Genomic DNA, 21,192 nt, shown 5'->3' with positions numbered 1-21,192 from the left:
ATTTCTATAAAAAGGAAGTAACATATTGTTATGAAAGTATATTGTAAAGGTTCATGTTTTGCCAAGATGTACAACGTATAAACGTTTTTTTTATCTGACAGTGCCCATTTAAAGGTGTGTCTCAGACTAGTTAAGCCCACTATGCATAGATAATTCCATAAGTAAAAAAGAGACATGGAATCTGAGCAACTGCAGAAAAAAGATGAAAGTGGGTTCACCATGTATTTTAGGTTTACATTTAAAGGGGTACTCCGGTGAAAACCTTTTTTCTTTTAAATCAACTGGTGGCAAAAAGTTAAACATATTTGTAAATTACTTCGATTAAAAAATCTTAATCCTTCCTGTACTTATTAGCTGCTGAATACTACAGAGGAAATTCTTTTCTTTTTGAAATGCTCTCTGATGACATCACGACCACAGTTCTCTCTGCTGACGTTATTATAATAATAACAACGCTTTATTTATTGTGGTCCTTAGTGGGATTTGAACCAAAGTCCCCAGCATTGCAAGGCAGCAGTGCTAACCACTGAGCCACCATGCTGCCCTTAGCATACATCTGCTATGCATTCAGCAGCTAATTAGTACTGGAAGGATTAAGATTTTTTAATAGAAGTAATTTACAAATATGTTTAACTTTCTGCCTCCAGTTGATTTAAAAGAAAAAAGGCTTTCACCGAAGTACCCCTTTAACATTGGAATAGGTAATGCACCTCCAACTAACTTTGAATAACTCAGTAGTACAAATGAATATAATAAACTTTTGTATATTTTATTAGAGAAAAATACCGCCACTCGTTTTCCTCCCTTCTACACCTTCACTTTTAGTGCCCTTCTACACCTTCTCTTTTAGTGCACTGCTAAAATCTATCTTGTGGATCAAAACAAGCAGTCCGTACTTAAACATTATGCTGCACATAGAAGTCAATAGGAGGGGAAGGAATAGTAAGTTGCTAGACAAAGGCAGAGAGAGAAACAAGGACACACTGCATCATCAAGAAAGTGTTACTGTCTCATGCTAGTGCTGGATTTACACATTGCACTACTCATTATTGCTGTATAATGTCCACTTCTCATTGTTTGCTGCAGAGAAATAGATGGGAAGGATTTTCCCTTCTTTTTTATGTGTTCTGTGAATGGTAGATTAAATAAGGGAAGATTTATCAAAACCTATGCAGAGGAAGAGTGGTGCAGTTGCCCATAACAGCCAATTAGATCTCTTCTTTGGTTTTTCATAGGCCTAGAAGTAAAGAAGCAATCTAACTGGTTGCTATGGTCAATAACAAAACTTTTCCTCTGCACAGGTTTTGATAAATCTCTACCCACTGTGGAACTGAGCTTCGACTAAATAGCTTTCTGCAGACAAAAAATAGTGAAAAATGCCCAAAACATAAAATAAAGGCCAAAAATACTACTATTCCTCATGTATACATGACAGCTTATTCTAAACAAGCCACTTAAAAGGTGACCTAGTTGTGTGAACATACCAGCGATGCTACCATAAGTTTGGTTGAAGAGAATTGCTCCGGATCAAACTAGCTGTGTGATTACCTCTGGAATGTTGGCTGTAAAATGAGGAAATGGCTGCTATGGCCTGAGCTGATGATGTCATCAAAGTTCATAAACTGTATTTTATATTACTATCTGCATGCATTGATCTTACATGGCCATTGTTTGCTAGTATATTCTATTATGTCTTTATATTTATTCACTTAAGCACTTTATTTATTTATTTATTTAGTGCTCTCTTTGTTTATGTGAGAGCCTATTACTGCACATGTGAAGTGTTTCTTTTTTCACTCTTTGATATATAGATATAGGCTCTCCCATACATACACATATTTATTCTCTATACTATTTTGTATGCAACAATTGCATGTTAGTGAGGCATACAGCATATACTCCTGCAGGCTCACCCAGTACCATTCATTTTTCTGATATGTGTGTTTTTTGATTTTTTTATTGGATATTACAGTAAAGATTTTTCATAATTTACATTTTGTTTGTACTCATTTGGGGGCTGGGTATTCTCTGTAGGTGTATATATGAAATCTGAAATAGGTAAAACTTTTAATGTAAAGAGCTACAGTGTATGCAAACGGCCACTAGATGGTGCACTATTATTACAAAGCATAGGAACCCATACATTAACAACAAATAATAACAAAATGCACCAAGCAGCATAAGACACTGTGTTAAATTTGGAGCATTTTTTAACTGTCTAGTCTAAGTTTATACTCTCTAAGCATCAGACCATAGTAGTGAAACATCGCTGTGAACTCAACAGCTCTTTTTGGTGTATATATATATATATATATATATATATATATATATATATATATATCCCAATACTGTTTGAATGTAATGTCAATATTGACTATTTTCTATCTCATATCTGTTGTTTTTCTAATAGGTTGTACAGCTTGTCACAGCCATAGTGATCATTATAGTTGGATGCTTTGGTGAAATCCATGTGGGAACACCATGGTGGACTGGAATACTCGTAAGCCTTTTATCAAGGATTAAAAGATAATAAAGTGATGCATGTGTATAAATGGAATAAACAACATGGAGGAACTTAACAATGTTTAAAAAAAAAATAGACTCTGAAACATACACTGTACAGGAGGTAACACAGAAACCAAAAACCTACCCATTCGAATTAACAAATAATTTATCAGGTGGAAAATGGGAAAGAAATACAAAAAAGTGCAAGATTTAAACCAAACAACATGTGTAATAAAGCTGTAGGTACAAAGTAATATCCAATAGGATTATGGCAATTGTGAAATTACAGAGAAAAAATAGCAAACAAAAAAAAAACAATAAATGTATCAGAGGTCTGGCCTTGATATATGAGTTAAAATTCATAATCCAGAACGCCTCTCTTTTCCGTAGCTGCTATTCTCTATTGCCTCTGTTATTCTCTATTGCTTCTGTACTACTTCTTAGCCATAGAAAAAAATATTTGTCATAACTGTGATTTAAAATTATTTTCCTTCTATGGCTTTTAAAGGACATCTGCAGCGAAAAAACACTTATTCACTATCCACAGGATAGGGGATAAGTGTCTGATCCTGGGGGTCTGACCGCTGGGACACCCCACATTGCCGCGGTACGTCCCCTCCCCATACAGCTCTATGGGAGAGGCGGGGAGGCACGAAGGCTGCCTTCCCGCCTCTCCCATAGAGATACATGAAGGGGGCATGTCAGCCGCAATGTCATGCTGCGGCCGACACGCCTCCTGCACGGAAGAGCCGCGGCACAGCTGTGGTCCCATGCAGGAGATCGCAGGGTGTCCCAGCGTTCGGACCTCCCACGATCAGACACTGTGAATAGGGGATACGGTAAGTATTTTTTGCTGCATATTTCCTTTAAGTAGCACAGTTATCAGATAAAGGAAACATTTCAACATTTTTGTTTGCTTTTTTCTATATTCCATTATGTCATAATATACTCGAATGTTGCTCTGTACCTACAACTTTATTATATATAATGTTTGTTAATCTTTTTTATTTTATTTTTTTGTATCTCTTTTTATGTATTTTCTACTCTTTCACCTGATTTTGACTAGTCTGAGCAGGTGAATTTTAGGTTTGACTGCGTCACCTCCTGTATATGTTAATTTCTTAGAATCATTTCATGACAGTTATTATGTTGCTATAAAAAGAAATCTGCTCAAAATTTGGGAGATTTATCAAATCCATGAGGAAGAAAATTTGACCAGTTGCTCATAGCAACCAATTAAATTGCTTCTGAAATTTTTTAGAGGCCTTTTTTTTATAAATTAAAGAAGCGATCTGATTGGTTGCTATGGGCAACTGGTCAACTTTTCCTCTGCACTGGTTTTGACATTTCCCCAAATGTCTCCAGCTTTTGACCAATCACAAAGAATATTCAAGTAATTATAAACCTATATCAGATGTAAAGCATAATTCCCATCCTTGTTTGGCGCCACGCACCAACCAAAAGCTGGCCTCTAAGAGTGGCGTTGTGTGACTGACCATGTGATTACGTTGCCATCACACATAGAGACAACACACTCAGGGTGGGTAAAAGGACAAAGGAGCCGTGCCTGCGCAATGCAATCATCCTAAGTATTGCCGACTAGGCCGCTTACTAGTAGTTTTTGCCATCTAGTGGCTAGAAAAAATTTGTAATGTTGTCCAACATCTTCAAAATACCAAACAAAATAGAACCCAAGATGGCCCCCTGCTGCATTTGCTGATTATAACGGCATCACCATAGAGATTGGGGCAGAGGGCAGTTGTGAGTTCTCTTTTGTTTTATATTTTTAGAATGTATTTGCATGTGTACTTTGCTATTAAATTCTAAAGTAGTTAGACTTTTGGGAGACACATGCCCTTTATTTATGTAAAGCTTCTCCATCTGCATAGACAGAACTGCCCCTGTGTTTCAGTTGCCCCTGTTTTTTTTTTTATTATTATTATTATCATCTGTATGTATCTTGCCAGTTATGGCTTATGTAATGTTTAAGGTATTTCAATAAACAATGGGGGAGAATAATCAAAACCTGTCCAGAGGAAAAGTTGTTGAGTTGCCCATAGCAACCAATCAGATTGCTTCTTTAATTTTTCAGAGGCCTTTTCAAAAATGAAAGAAGCGATCTGATTGGTTGCTATGGGCAACTCAGCAACTTTTCCTCTAGACAGGTTTTGATAACTCTCCCACAACATGTTTTTACATAACTTTTTCTGCCAAATTTAGTTTTCTTGTAAGTTTTTGTTTCCATTATTGCGTTAGGCAGAATTCTTATGGTCCTTACAATTAGTTTGGGATACAGTATAGGGTGTAGCAATGTGGTTTTGCTCCCCTTCCCATACATACATACATACATAGCTATTCATCACACTTTTTGTTGTTGTTTTGGTTGTACATTATAGTGCATGTATTATGTTAGATACATTAGAATGGATTCCTATGTAATTACATATTTTTGACTCTTTTGTAAATTTGTAAGTAAAATGCCTGCACCTATGCTTATTGTTTTCCATAATACAAGTGGGATATTAATGTTAGTTTGTTCTATGCTAACTTTTAATATAATTTATTTTTTCTTTTGTAGTATATTTTGTCAGGAGTATCTCTTTGCCTATTATATATCTGGAAGTTGCATATGTTGGTAAGTAATAATAACATCAATTAACTTTATGATATTTTTAAGGAAAACAACAGTTAACCCTTTTTCTGCCAGTTTTTTTTATTTATAAATTTTTTCACCTAGCCAGGACAATTTTCAAACGCTTAACATGCTAGAATAAAACCCTAGATATTTTCTGAAAGCCAACAACCCAACATTTGCTGTTGGTTTGAGGAGCTATAAAAAATATGTATATTATAACATACGTTTCTTCCTAAAACAGTGAGTCAGTAAAGCTGGGTTAGGCACAGAGTAGGGATTAAATTAGTAAGTGATCTCCAGTTATACAGAGCCAGGAAGAAGGCTGTAGATCACATCTCCTCCTGCTCCTCACCTCCCTGCCATGCCCCGGGCACCCTTATTTCGGCAGTGGTGCCAAGCCGGTTTTACTGGCTTCTCGGTGACAACTTGATTTTTTCCTGGTTGTTTGCCAGGAGCACTTTCGGTCCCTGAGTAACTTCGGCAAAAGGGGACATTGTACCTGGAGCCTTGCAGGTGCCTTTTGGCCCGGAGGCGAAGGGTTTGGTTTACTGGGGGGGGGGCTCTCTCCTTTCGGAGAAGGGCTTGCGATGGACCGCATTCTCGTGCACGTTTTTTTGTGTGAACACTTGCACTTTTTACTTGCACTTGGGTGTCTTGAGAGAACGTAGCTCAGCTCCTCCTCCTGTCTTTGTGAATGTTAAAAGGTCTCCTAATGCCCCCTCCACAAGGGCTAAAGTAAAAGCTGCTTTAACATAAATCCTTTGTATACCTGGCTGAGTTTCAGCTAGAGCTATGAATATTGGCTTTAAAACAAGCCTGAGCATGCAGTTCTAGGTGAAAAAATACAGCTATTAGGGCAGCATGGTGGCTCAGTGGTTAGCACTGTTGCTATGCAGTACTGGGGTCCTAGGTTGCTACCGGGACGGTCCTGCAACACAGCAAAGCCAAACACGCCTCCAGTTCAAAGTAAGCCAGTCTAGATGGTATATTCAGACCCCAGTTATAAATAATACAGATAATAGTATTTTGCAATGTCAAAGTTTAACCTCTTCAGGACATAGGGCGTATGGATACGCCCTGCATTCCGAGTCCTTAAGGACCGAGGGCGTATCCATACGCCCATGGGAAATCAGGCCCCCACCGCTAGCCGGAGGGGCGCCGGAGCCGGATGCCTGCTGAAATCGTTCAGCAGGCATCCCGGCATATCGCCCAGGGGGGTCATTATGTCCCCCCATGTCGGCGATCGCAGCACATCGCTCATCAATTCAGATGAGCGATGCGCTGCGATTCCGTTCCCCGCCGCTCGCCGGGCGGGGATCGGAGCCTGATGTCTGCTGATTTCTATCAGCAGACATCCCGGCAGTGTGCCGGAGGAGGTCCGGAGGACCTCCTATACCGGCGATCGCTGCAGGACGCCGGTAACTACTAACCGGCGTTCTGCAGCGGTTCCGGGTCCTCAGGGTCACGTGTGACCCTGTTACCCGGATATAGATGGTGACTGGTGGTGTAGTATACACCACCAATCACCATCCGTACTGTACTGGGGGCTGGCATTGTGGCCACCCCCCTCAGTACAGTTGTGATTGGGTGGCCAAAGTGGCCACACCAATCACAATGTAATAGGAGGGGATGGTGGGGGCTAGGAGCACGTTGCTCCGTTCTGCCCACCATTCCACAGAGATCTGGTGTGCAGGACGGAGCCCCGTGCTGCCCACCATCCCCTCAGTAAAAAAAAAGTGCCCCTTGCCCCCTTTCTGTGGCCCCTTGGCACAGAAATCCCCAGGGATAGCTTTAGATTTAGGTAGGGACAGGTTAGGGTTAAAAAAAAAAAAGTATATTTTTTTTTCTTTTTTCGGCGTACCTCAGTGGGTGTCCGTGGGTCCATAGCACCTTTAGCTGCGTGACCCCGGCCCTGCTGGGTCGCTGCGGTCTGCCGCCAGCCTTTTTTTTTTGGCGCAGATCTTTTTTTTTTCTTTTTTCCCTAAGCGTGTGTGCGGACCCTCTTAGTTATAAAAGAGCGGTCCGCCACCGTTTGTTAAAGCCCACCCGCCGCTGATCAGTCCCGTAGTACTGATCAGCGTTTTTTTTGTGGTGCCGGCGCTTTTTTACGCGTTTTCTAGCGCTTTTTTTGCACCCATAGGCGGTCCGTGCCACCAGTAGCAGGCGTGTACTGTGTGGCCGGACCTTACCTGTGTGTGCGGCGTGCCTCACCGCTGTCAGTGATTTATCACTGATCAGCGTTTTTTTTTGTGGTAAAGGCACTTTTTTCGGTTAACGCATATTTTTTTTGCACCCATAGGCGGTCCGTGCCACCAGTAGCAGGCGTGTACTGTGTGAACGGACCGTACCTGTGTGTGCAGCCTGTCCCACCGCTGTCGGTGATTTATCACTGATCAGCGTTTTTTTTTTTGTTCAGGCGGGTGCATTTTTTCCGGGGTTAAGCGTTTTTTTATTTTATTTTTCGGGTTTTTTGTGTGGGGGTCTGAGTACAAGCCACCAGCCACTGTTCTGGGCTGAGTGGCCGGACCCCCCTCTGACTTCTGCGCCCCCTGCCGCCACAAGCGCTAATCAGTGCGCACACCACTGATTAGATAAACGCTTATTTTTTTGGCGCAGGGTTTTCTTTGCGCTAGAAGTCCCCCTTTTTTTTTTTAAAGTCCCCTTTTTATTTTATATTTTTTTCTGTTAGGGCGGGTTAGTTTAGTTAGGTTAGGTTAGGCTAGGGCGGGTTAGGGCGGGTTAGGGAGGTAGTATCGCACCACACCACACGCAGCACACACACCAATAAAGTTTCCCCCCCCCACACACACACATACCCGTATCCCCATTAGAGTAGGGAAATGGCCCGCAGAGCGTTTTCGGCGGAGGAGGCATATGCCATAATTGCCTCCGACACCGAGAGCGGCTCAGAGGACGATGAAGACCCCACCTTCCTTATTTCATCGTCCTCCTTATCATCTAGTTCTGATGATGAGCCACCAAGGCGGCGGAGACGCCGCCGTGCGGTGCCGCAAACCTCCTCTGCCCTTGACCCTGTGCCCCATGCTAGTATGAGTCCCCCTGTCGCTCATACTAGTGAAGCCCCCCTGCCAAGGTCACTGGTACCTCGTACCGGAGAACTTGTCTGGGCTGAGCCAGCGGACCACGAGCCCGTGATTCCTGAGTTTGTTGGCGACTCAGGAATCAAGATTAACATCGCCGGGTTCACTGAAAAGGACTTTTTCGGTAATTTTTTCAGTGACGACTTTGTTAATCTAATGGTTACACAGACGAATCTGTATGCCCAACAGTTCGTCGCCGCTAATCCGGGCTCACTTTTAGCTAGACCCGGTGGCTGGACTCCAGTCGATGCAGCCGAAATGAGGACCTTTTGGGGCCTTGCGCTGCATATGGGTCTAGTTAAAAAACCCAGTGTCAGGCAATATTGGAGTGGGGACGTCTTTTACCAGACACCCCTCTACAGTATGGCCATGGCACGTTCCCGGTTCGAGGCAATTCGGAGATGTTTGCATTATGCTGATAATGCGGCATGTCCCCCCCGAACTGATCCCGCGTATGACCGCCTGTATAAAATCAGGCCGGTCATCAATCACTTCGGGGCCAGATTTTGGGAGGCCTATGTCCCTGGAAGGGAGGTCGCTATTGATGAGTCGCTCATCAGCTTTAAGGGGAGACTCAGCTTCCGGCAATACATCCCTACCAAGCGAGCGCGGTATGGCGTGAAGATGTATAAACTTTGCGAGAGTACCTCCGGGTACACTTGCAAGTTTATGGTGTATGAGGGACGAGATTCCTGCATTGAACCCCCAGATTGTTCCCCCACTCTGGGTGTTAGCGGGAAAATCGTTTGGGGCCTTTTGCACCCATTGCTAGATAAAGGTTACCACCTTTACGTGGATAACTTTTATACTAGTATCCCTCTCTTCACATCCCTCGCCGCCAGATCCACGCTCGCTTGTGGGACAGTCCGGAAGAATCAAAGAGGCCTTCCTTCCTATCCCCTGCAGACTCCTATCCCCCGGGGTGAGTCCCGTGCCCTCACCCATGATAACCTGTTGTTGGTCCGGTATAAGGACAACAGGGATGTCCTTATGCTCACCACAATTCATGGGAATGGCAGCACCCCTGTCCCTGTGCGAGGTACCGTGGGACCGGTCCTCAAGCCCGATTGTATTCTGGACTACAATCGGTATATGGGGGGAGTTGATCTTTCTGATCAAGTCCTCAAGCCATATAATGCCATGCGGAAAACAAAGATATGGTACAAAAAAGTTGCGGTCTACATGGTACAGGTTGCCATGTACAACTCTTTTGTACTGTACAAGAACGCTGGCAACACAGGGACATACCTGGAGTTCCAAGAGGAAGTTCTAAAGGCCCTCATCTATGGTGACCGCCAAAGAGCGGGTCAGAGCACCTCTGGAACTTCAGGTCCCCGGATCGTCCCCGGCCAACACTTTCCAGGTGTGATCCCCCACACTGGAAAGAAGGGACGATCTCAGAAGAAATGCAGAGTGTGTCGCAAGAGGGGGATTCGGAAGGACACCACCACTCAATGCGACACTTGCCCCGATCATCCGGGCCTCTGCATAGGCTGCTTCAGGGAGTATCACACTTCCATGGAGTACTAAATTTTCCGTCATTTGCCCTAATTTTCATTACCCACAATTTGACTCCAATGTACCAGTCCAGGGTACATTGTCTTCCAAATTTTATACCAAACCCCCCCCCCCCCCAAAAAAAAAATAACCTTTTTCTCAATACCCCCAATATCTTTTTTTTTTCTTCCCCCTAAAAAATGGGTCATGGGACACAGAGTCAACAGCATTGGAGGTTTGCAGTTGCCTCAAATGCGCAACGCTCTCTCTCCCCACCTGAGCGGGTTGCGCATTTGAGGTAACAGAATAGGGACGGCCCCACACATCCCCTTCCCAGAATGATGATTCAGAGTATAGGGTTTGGGGCGGGCATCCTTTTTACTTTTGGCTGTACTCTGGGTCATCATTCTGGGAAAATAATTGGCATATCAGTTCTAAAATTGCAATTTTCTTCCCCCCATAGTACACTTCATCCATTCCTGGAAAATAAATGAAGGGAACACCCATCTGTTCCAAATCTCCACTTCACCCTATACACCTTCCCTAGGGGGTGTACTGTTTGTAATAATCTCACATATGGGTGTTCCTTTCTTGTATTTTCCTCTGAATGTATGTAACTGTTAGGTCCGTAACAAACATCCGCATCAAATGCGAAGAGTTCTCGCTGAGCTCTGTTGTATTTCCAGGCGACAATTCAGAGTCACATGTTAGTTGTTCCCAAAAAGATGAAGCAGAGCATAGGTTGAAAATTGCAATTTTCAAAAGCTACCCTTCATCCATTCCTGGAAAATAAATTTAGGAAACCCCTGTGCGTTAGAAATGTCCTCTTTACCCCTATACCCATTCCTCAGGGTGGGTACTTTCTGTAATGGTGTCACATGTGGGTGTTTCATTTTTGTATTTTCCTCGGAATGTATGTAACCGTCAGCTACTGATATGCCATAGGCCACAAATACAAAGTGACCTCTATGACTTCTGAGCCTTGTTGTGCGCCCGCCCAGCACGTTACCCCATATGTGGATGGATTTTTATAGTCAGGGGAAAAAGCCCTCCAAAATTTGTAACCCAATTCCTCATATTTCCCCTTGTGAAAATGTTAAAAATTGGGTAACCCCAGCATTTTAGTGTAAAAAAATCAAATTTTTCAATTTAGGCCCACTTTTCAAAAAACCTGTGAGGTGTAAGAACTCACTGTAACACTGTTACGTTCCCCGAGGGGTCTAGTTTCCAAAATGTAATGCCATGTGGGTTTTTTTCTGCTGTCCTGGCACCAAAGGGGCTTCCTAAATGAGGCATGCCCCCAGAGCAAAATTTGCTTCCAAAAAGCCAAATGTGACTCCTTCTCTTCTGATACCTGTAGTGCGCCAGCAGAGCACTTTTTACCCCCATATGGGGTGTTTAATGAATCGGGAGAAATTGGGCTTCACATTTTGGGGGGTATTTTCTGCTATTACCCTTTTAAAAAATGTAAAATTTTTGGGAAAACAAGCATTTTAGGTAAAAAATTTAACTTTTTTTTTACATTTGCAAAAGTCATGAAACCCCTGTGGGGTATTAAGGTTCACTTTACCCCTTGTTATGTTCCCCAAGGGGTCTAGTTTCCAAAATGGTATGCCATGTGTTTATTTTTTGCTGTCCTGGCACCATAGGGGTGTTACGCCGAGCGTTCCGGGTCCCTGCTCCTCCCTGGAGCACTCACGGCGTCTCTCTCCCTGCAGCGCCCCGGTCGGTCCCGCTGACCGGGAGCGCTGCACTGATATGGCCGTCGGGGATGCGATTCGCACAGCGGGACGCGCCCGCTCGCGAATCGCATCCCAAGTCACTTATCACATCACTTCCCCTGCACTCCCTTGCCGGATCTTGTTGCCTTGTGCCAGTGAAAGCGTTTCCTTGTGTGTTCCTAGCCTGTGTTCCAGACCTCCTGCCGTTGCCCCTGACTACGATCCTTGCTGCCTGCCCTAACCTTCTGGTACGTCTGACCTTGCCTCTGCCTAGTCCTTCTGTCCCACGCCTTCTCAGCAGTCAGTGAGGTTGAGCCGTTGCTAGTGGATACGACCTGGTTGCTACTGCCGCAGCAAGACCATCCCGCTTTGCGGCGGGCTCTGGTGAACACCAGTAGCCTCTTAGAACCGGTCCACCAGCACGGTCCACGCCAATCCCTCGCTGACACAGAGGATCCACTACCTGTAAGCCGAATCGTGACAAGGGGCTTCCTAAATGCGGCATGCCCCCAGAGCAAAATTTGCTTCCAAAAAGCCAAATGTGACTCCTTCTCTTCTGAGACCTGTAGTGCGCCAGCAGAGCACTTTTTACCCCCATATGGGGTGTTTTCTGAATCGGGAGAAATTGGACTTCAAATTTTGGGGGGCATTTTCTGCTATTACCCTTTTCAAAAATGTTAAATTTTTGGGAAAACAAGCATTTTAGGTAAAAAATGTTACTTTTTTTAACATTTGCAAAAGTCATGAAACCCCTGTGGGGTATTAAGGTTCACTTTACCCCTTGTTATGTTCCCCAAGGGGTCTAGTTTCCAAAATGGTATGCCATGTGTTTTTTTTTTTTGCTGTCCTGGCACCATAGGGGCTTCCTAAATGCGGCATGCCCCCAGAGCAAAATTTGCTTCCAAAAAGCCAAATGTGACTCCTTCTCTTCTGAGACCTGTAGTGCGCCAGCAGAGCACTTTTTACCCCCATATGGGGTGTTTTCTGAATCGGGAGAAATTGGGCTTCAAATTTTGGGGGGCATTTTCTGCTATTACCCTTTTCAAAAATGTAAAATTTTTGGGAAAACAAGCATTTTAGGTAAAAATTTTAAATTTTTTTTTACATTTGCAAAAGTCATGAAACCCCTGTGGGATATTAAGGTTCACTTTACCCCTTGTTATGTTCCCCAAGGGGTCTAGTTTCCAAAATGGTATGCCATATGTTTTTTTTTTTGCTGTCCTGGCACCATAGGGGCTTCCTAAATGCGGCATGCCCCCAGAGCAAAATTTGCTTCCAAAAAGCCAAATGTGACTCCTTCTCTTCTGATACCTGTAGTGCACCAGCAGAGCACTTTTTACCCCCATATGGGGTGTTTTCGGAATCGGGAGAAATTGGGCTTCAAATTTTGGGGGGTATTTTCTGCTATTACCCTTTTCAAAAATGTAAAATTTTTGGGAAAACAAGCATTTTAGGTAAAAAATTTTACTTTTTTTTTACATTTGCAAAAGTCATGAAACCCCTGTGGGGTATTAAGGTTCACTTTACCCCTTGTTATGTTCCCCAAGGGGTCTAGTTTCCAAAATGGTATGCCATGTGTTTTTTTTTTTTGCTGTCCTGGCACCATAGGGGCTTCCTAAATGCGGCATGCCCCCAGAGCAAAATTTGCTTCCAAAAAGCCAAATGTGACTCCTTCTCTTCTGAGACCTGTAGTGCGCCAGCAGAGCACTTTTTACCCCCATATGGGGTGTTTTCTGAATCGGGAGAAATTGGACTTCAAATTTTGGGGGGCATTTTCTGCTATTACCCTTTTCAAAAATGTAAAATTTTTGGGAAAACAAGCATTTTAGGTAAAAAATTTTACTTTTTTTTTACATTTGCAAAAGTCATGAAACCCCTGTTGGGTATTAAGGTTCACTTTACCCCTTGTTATGTTCCCCAAGGGGTCTAGTTTCCAAAATGGTATGCCATGTGTTTTTTTTTTGCTGTCCTGGCACCATAGGGGCTTCCTAAATGCGGCATGCCCCCAGAGCAAAATTTGCTTCCAAAAAGCCAAATGTGACTCCTTCTCTTCTGAGACCTGTAGTGCACCAGCAGAGCACTTTTTACCCCCATATGGGGTGTTTTCTGAATCGGGAGAAATTGGGCTTCAAATTTTGGGGGGCATTTTCTGCTATTACCCTTTTCAAAAATGTAAAATTTTTGGGAAAACAAGCATTTTAGGTAAAAAATGTTACTTTTTTTTTACATTTGCAAAAGTCATGAAACCCCTGTGGGGTATTAAGGTTCACTTTACCCCTTGTTATGTTCCCCAAGGGGTCTAGTTTCCAAAATGGTATGCCATGTGTTATTTTTTTGCTGGTTTGACACCCTAGGGGCTTCCTAAAGGTGACATGCCCCCCAAAAAGCATTTCAGAAAATTGTTCTCTCCAAAATCCCCTTGTCGCTCCTTCGCTTCTGAGCCCTCTACTGTGCCCGCCGAACAATTAACATAGACATATGAGGTATGTGCTTACTCAAGAGAAATTGGGCTACAAATACAAGTAAAAATTTTCTCCTTTTACCTCTTGCAAAAATTCAAAAATTGGGTCTACAAGAACATGCGAGTGTAAAAAATGAAGATTTTGAATTTTCTCCTTCAGATTGCTGCTATTCCTGTGAAACACCTAAAGGGTTAAAACACTGACTGAATGTCATTTTGCATACTTTGGGGGGTGTAGTTTTTATAATGGGGTCTTTCATGGGGTATTTCTAATATGAAGACCCTTCAAATCCACTTCAAACCTGAACTGGTGTCTGAAAAATAGCGAGTTTGAAAATTTTGTGAAAAATTGGAAAATTGCTGCTGAACTTTGAAGCCCTCTGGTGTCTTCCAAAAGTAAAAACTCATAAATTTTATGATGCAGACATAAAGTAGACATATTGTATATGTGAATAATAAAAAAAAAATTGGAATATCCATTTTCCTTACAAGCAGAGAGCTTCAAAGTTTGAAAAATGCTAAATTTTCAATTTTTTCATGAAATTTTGGGATTTTTCACCAAGAAAGGATGCAAGTTACCACAAAATTTTACCACTATGTTAAAGTAGAATATGTCACGAAAAAACAATCTCAGAATCAGAATGATAACTAAAAGCATTCCAGAGTTATTAATGTTTAAAGTGACAGTGGTCAGATGTGCAAAAAACGCTCCGGTCCTTAAGGCCAAAATGGGCTTGGTCCGGAAGGGGTTAAACATGCAATAAACAACAAGTTTTAACTTTTTACATTATTCCAAAGCTAGTTTAAATTTTCATGTAAAGCTCTAAAAAAAATATAAATCTATAATAATATGGACTAAATCGAGTGGCATACCTACAAAAACTAAAGTGACTTATGCAACCATTTCTTCATTTTGGTAAAAAAAATCTTTGTAAAATATCGTGTTTAGTGCAGTGATTGTTTTGTGCCCAAAAATTATTCCTGGTAAAAAGTGGCAGGAAAAGTTTTATGTCCCCTATTTTGTACAGTATATGAATGAAGATAACAACATGAAATAGCTCAAATGGTAAAATTAAAATGGTGCACAAAGTATAGTAGTATTTGTAAAGATAATCAACATTTTGGAGTCTAGTTTGAATTTCTACTGTTACAATATACAATATATGCCACTGGCTATATTTATTACTCTTGTATCTAGTCAATAACAAAAATCAGCATAATACTTTTGTATTGTGAGAATTTGTGCATTCCTATAAATTAGATGTATCTTATTGTTTGTTAAACTTTCTGATTAGGTATACCTCTGGTAACTAACTACATAGTTTATTTTATAGGAAATCATTTCAATTGTGACAGTGATATTGAGTATCATGGCCTCTGTGGCATCCATTGTCATTTACGCACTTGAATTCTCCAATCCACAGCTTTTTCCACATAGCAAAAGTGATGTAAGTTCTCTCAACAAGAAATTGGTGTGTTATAATTAATGGTACCGAGTAGTACTTTAGGTTGTAAATGCTTAAAAATATTCTAACCATGTGAACTTCATATGAAACTATGGGGGAGGATCATCATTGTCTTTAGAGTTTTTTTTTCCCTATACTTGACCTAGGCACTTTTTTGTGACCTACAAATGACCTTTCAGAAGTCAAAAGATTCAAAAATTTCAGTTTTTACTTTGCAGTTGTGCCGTTTTTATTAAGTGCAAATGACTTAGAAAAAAAACGCAAACCTCTCCAAAGTGCAGCAAATCTTCACCAGCCCAGACCTGGCTTACCAAACTGCCTTTCAAGAAGCACTTTCAAGAAGTCTCACATATTTGGTGTTCGGAAGTGATTTTTAGTTTTTTTGCTCACGTGCACTAACCCCCTGTGATAAATATGTCACACATAAGCAAAACTAAAGCAAAAAGCAAAAGCAATTGCGCTTAGAAATTCTGATACAGCCTCCCATTGTTTTGAATTGTACAGTGGGGATCAAAAGTTTGGGCACCCTAGGTAAAAAATTGTATTAATGTGCATAAAGAAGCCAAGGAAAGATGGAAAAATCTCCAAAAGGCATCAAATTACAGATTAGACATTCTTATAATATGTCAACAAAAGTTAGATTTTCTTATTATCATTTACACTTTCAAAATAACAGAAAACAAAAAAATGGCGTCCGCAAAAGTTTGGGCACCCTGCAGAATTTATAGCATGCACTGCCCCCTTTGCAAAGCTGAGACCTTCCAGTGTCATGGATTGTTCTCAATCATCATCTGGGAAGACCAGGTGATGTCAATCTCAAAGGTTTTAAATGCACAGACTCATCTGACCTTGCCCCAACACTCAGCACCATGGGTTCTTCTAAGCAGTTGTCTAGAAATCTGAAACTGAAAATAGTTGACACTCACAAAGCTGGAGAAGGCTATAAGAAGATAGCAAAACGTTTTCAGATGTCAATATCCTCTGTTTGGAATGTAATTAAGAAATGGCAGTCTGGAAGACCAAGAAAAATATCAGACAGAACAGCTCGCAGGATTGTGAGAAAAACAATTCAAAACCCACGTTTGACTGCACAATCCCTCCAGAAAGATCTGGCAGACACTGGAGTTGTGGTACACTATTCCACTATAAAGAGATACATGTACAAAAATGATCTTCATGCAAGAGTCATCAGAAGAAAACCTCAAATGAACATATAGACAAGCCTGATGCATTTTGGAAACAAGTTCTGTGGACCGATGAGGTTAAAATTGAACTTTTTGGCCGGAATGAGCAAAGGTACGTTTGGAGAAGAAGGGGGACAGATTTTAATTAAAAGAACCTCTGTCCAACTGTTAAGCATGGGGTGGATCAATCATGCTTTGGGGTTGTATTGCAGCCAGTGGCACAGGGAACATCTCACAAGTAGAAGGAAAAATGGATTCAATAAAATTTCTAACTTGATGCCATCTGTGAAAAAACTAAAGTTAAAGAGAGGATGGCTTCTACAAATGGATAATGATCCTAAGCACACCTCGAAATGAATGGGGGATTACATCAAGAGGCATAAACTGAAGGTTTTTCCATGGCCTTCACAATCACCTTACCACAACATAATTGAAAATCTATGGATAGACCTTAAAAGAGCAGTGTGGGACAGACAGCCCAGAAATCTCAAAGAACTGGAAGACTTTTGTAAGGAAGAATGGGCAAAGATACCTCAAACAAGAATTGAAAGATTCTTGGCTGGCTACAAAAAGCGTTTACAAGCTGTGATACTTGCCAAAGGGGGCAGTACAAGATATTAACTCTGCAGGGTGCCCAAACTTTTGCAGATGCCATTTTTTTGTTTTCTGTTATTTTGAAAGTGTAAATGATGGAAATAAAATCTAACTTTTGTTGACATATTATAAGAATGCCTAATCTGTAATTGATGCCTTTTGGAGATTTTTCCATCATTCCTTGGCTTCTTTATGCCCATTAATACAAATTTTTACCTGGGTGCCCAAACTTTTGATCCACACTGTATTCTCATGCATCATGCACACTGATGAATGAGGAAAATTCTGTTGTGGAAATTTAAATTCCAAACTCTGCTGAAAGAATGAACATGATCATTCTTTTTTGCATGTCCGCTGGGATATTTTAAGCCATCAATGGTGATGGTGCACGTCCGAGTTGTCCTAATGTCAACTGAATCAGTTGGTTCTACTGTGCACGAAACGTCTGGCCGGAAGTTTTCTAGGTGGACATTTTGTATTGTGAATGCACCCTTACTGGTGTCTTCCACAGTAGGACAAAGTAGAACTTTCCTTGCATAAAAGTCATGAGTCTTAAATCCCAACTGCAAAAGCTTGTTATGAACCCAAAACTGTAGTTAGAGCTACAGTTGTGGACTATAAGCGCCCATGCGCACTGCGGAAATTCAGTAATAAATTTCTTCTCAGAAGTTTTTCAGCAGATCTTATTTTGTGCAGAATTATACTGCAGAAATGCCATATTTATCAGGGTATACCACGCACCGGCCTATAACACCCACCCTAATTTTTCCAAGGAAATTTGGGTAAAGAAGTTTTTTTACACAAATATCCATGTTAAAATGAGGGTGCGTGTAAGAGTGTGTATACCCCGATAAACTCTGGCCCTGCAAAAGCCTCTGTGGTTCAGTTATTTAAAGCAAGCGCTTTAAATCATGTAACTGCAGTGGCTTCTCCCCGATTCCCTCCCCATCCCCAGTTTTCATATTTACCTGTCCTGGGGCCCCCAGGAGAGGTAAATATGAAAGCCAGGATGGGGAGGAAATCGGGCGGCGGGACTCTGGCCCAGCAGAAGCCGCTGCAGTTACATGATTTAAAGTGGCCACTTTAAGTCATTAAACTGCAGCGGCTTTTGCGGGGCCAGAAAGAGTTTATCTATCTATACACAATAAATATGGTAAGTGTTGGAAATCAATGTCCCATTGACTAATGGGCTTTCTCAAGTGGATTCAACCGAAAGGTTTGGCAGAATGCGGATTCAAGTTCTGCTATGGAAATTCCATATTGTGCACTGAGCAGTAGAATCCCATTGAAATCAATGGGATTATGCTGCAAGCAAATTCTGTTCAGAATTAAAGGGGTACTCTGGCCCTAATACTTCTTATCCCCTATCCAATGCATAGGGAATAAGATGATCTGTCATTCCGCACCCACCTCTGGGAGCTCTCCGCAGCGCTGGAGGCTCCGAGTGTGAAGAGTGACGACCACGGGGCTGGAGTATCGTGATGTCAGGACTCCAGCTCCGTGTGACGTTGCATCCCGCCCCCTCAATGCAAGTCTATGGGAGGCTTCTAATGTAAAGAGGGATAATGGGTAAAAACAAAAGCAGATAGGATTTGCTGTAAATGTTAAGAATTTAGGCTGAGTTCACACACAGTATTTTGGTCACTACTAACACACAGAAACACTATTAAAGGGGTACTCCGGTGCTCCAGCATTCTGAACATTTTGTTCAGAACGCTAGGAGTCGGAGGCCATGCCTCCTCGTGACACCACACCACCTCCATTCATGTCTATGGGAGGGGGCGTGATGTCATGAGGGGGCGTGGTCATGGTGTCGCAACCACCTCCGCCAGTTCCCGGCATTTGTTTAGAACACTGGGTGCTGCAGGAGATCACGGGGATTCCCAGCGGCAGGACCCCCGAGATCAGACATCTTGGATAGGGGATAAGATATATTAGAGCTGGAGTACCCCTTATATTCTGTAGTGTGCATTGACCCTAAGAATCCTACACAATAAATTGTCTGACAACCATAAACCTTCTGAGACTGACATTTTGTGTGTGTACTATGCATTCCATAAAAACTGAATAACAGTATCTCAAAAATGGTAGTGATAAAAATAACAGATTACATTGCAAAAACTGAGCCCCCATATAGCCCTGTATAAGGAAAAATAGAAAAGTTATAGGGGGCAGAATAGGGCAGTTTTAAACATACTAATTTTGTTTAAAAAGGTTAGACATTAATAGAAAACTTGCTAAATTGTGTGTTTTTTTTTTTTCAATCCCTCCCCCAAATAATATTTTTTGGGTTGCACCATACATTTTTTTAAATGAAAGGTGTCATTACAAAATACAACTTGTCAAAATGGCTCTGTGAATGGAAAATAAAAGAGTAATGCCTTTTAAAGTGTGCCTATCATTAGCAAAAACTTGTTATATAATGTATAAAATAACATATGTATATTTGTGATATATATTGGTAAAAAAAAAATTTGTTTATTTTTGTCCCTGCAACTATTGTCTGTGTGTCCACAGACAGGAAGTGTGGGAAGACAAGCAGGGCTCTGTGCATGGGAGCATAAGCCAGGAGCCTGCACAGAGCCCTGCTTGTTCCGCTCTCACTTCCTGTATTTGGTCTCACAGAGACACACAGGCAGTAGCTTTGGGGACAGCATTTTTGCATTTTTTCACCCAAACAATATACATATAATGTTATTATCTACACTATTTAAAAAGTTTTTGCTAACAACAGGTACACTTTAAAAAGCGAAGTGGAAAAACCATAAACTCAAAAATGAAAATTGGCTTAAAGGGCTACTCCGGTGAAAACCTTTTTTCTTTTAAATCAACTGGTGGCAGAAAGTTAAACATATTTGTAAATTACTTCTATTAAAAAATCTTAATCCTTCCAGTACTTATTAGCTGCTGAATACTACAGAGCAAATTCCTTTCTTTTTGGAACACTGATGACATCACGAGCACAGTGCTCTCTGTTGACATCTCTTTCCATTTTAGCAACCATGCATAGCCGATGCATAGCCGATATATGCTAAGGGCAGCATGGTGGCTCAGTGGTTAGCACTGCTGCCTTGCAGTGCTGGGGATTTGGGTTCAAATCCCACTAAGGACAACAATAAATAAAGCATTATTATTATTATAATAACATCAGCAGAGAGAAATGTGCTCGTGATGTCATCAGAGAGCATTCCAAAAGAAAATAATTTCCTTTGTAGTATTCAGCAGCTAATAAGTACAGGAAGGATTAAGATTTTTTAATAGAAGTAATTTACAAATATGTTTAACTTTCTGCCACCAGTTGATTTAAAAGAAAAAAGGTTTTCACCGGAGTACCCCTTTAAGGCCAAACAAAACAGGGTTAGAAATACTGTATAAAAAAAGTATATGATGTAAAAAAAAAAAAAGATCAGTTGCCTGTTTCTCAATGTTTTTTCTTTTACAGGTTGCTCTAACCTACCAAGTGGATGTCAGCATTTTAGGACTCTGTTCATTCCAGTTTGAAATAACTGTCTGGATTCTAACAATCCTTTTTTTATCAAGAAGAGCCACTAATCACTAGACCATATTGTAGTAACTCCTTGTTGTCTATACCAACATAGCAATCACCTGAGACAAAAGAGGATAAGTTGTATTTTTATAGAAGCATGTCATGATGTGCTTTTCAGTAGACTATTAAAGGTCAATTGGCATCTAACCAAACTATACTACTAAATGAAACTGTGTTCATTCCGTGTCTACCACTGACAGTAATAAAGTCATACAAGGCTGTATTGTATAAAAAAAATGCCCCATGAATGAAAGCCAGGGCTTAACTGCCCTTCTGACAGTAGTGCAACGTTTGATTGCAAAAAACTATGGCAAAGAAGAGAGCTAGTTACTCTTGTAAGCCATGGGCTGCTTTAGGCTTCTGCACTAAGGTCTCCAGGAGCATGCTTTAATACCCCAACGGGTGTGGACCCACTGTGTTATTCCTACATTATTCCACTCCAGGATGCAGACACTGAACTTCTGCTGTTAGAACACTGTTT

The 21,192-nt window shown here is 41.4% G+C and overlaps 1 protein-coding gene across 1 annotated transcript in view; it reads left to right on the top strand.

Moving 5' to 3' along the window:
* LOC130273491 (uncharacterized) overlaps positions 1-20,922 on the top strand; it is a 54,707-nt gene extending 33,785 nt beyond the window's left edge. Inside the window, exons 5-8 of the mRNA XM_056520427.1 lie at positions 2,411-2,500; positions 5,084-5,140; positions 15,255-15,368; positions 20,607-20,922. Coding sequence (XP_056376402.1) covers positions 2,411-2,500; positions 5,084-5,140; positions 15,255-15,368; positions 20,607-20,723 — 378 coding nt within the window. The 3' untranslated portion in view covers positions 20,724-20,922. The remainder of the gene's footprint in view (positions 1-2,410; positions 2,501-5,083; positions 5,141-15,254; positions 15,369-20,606) is intronic.
* Positions 20,923-21,192: the final 270 nt, after the last annotated feature.

Source organism: Hyla sarda, chromosome 5, assembly GCF_029499605.1.
Source record: "Hyla sarda isolate aHylSar1 chromosome 5, aHylSar1.hap1, whole genome shotgun sequence".
In the NCBI taxonomy this organism is placed as follows: Eukaryota; Metazoa; Chordata; class Amphibia; order Anura; family Hylidae; genus Hyla; species Hyla sarda.
The sequence above is the reverse complement of the archived record's forward strand: the minus strand, read 5'-3'. Positions and strand labels throughout refer to the sequence as shown.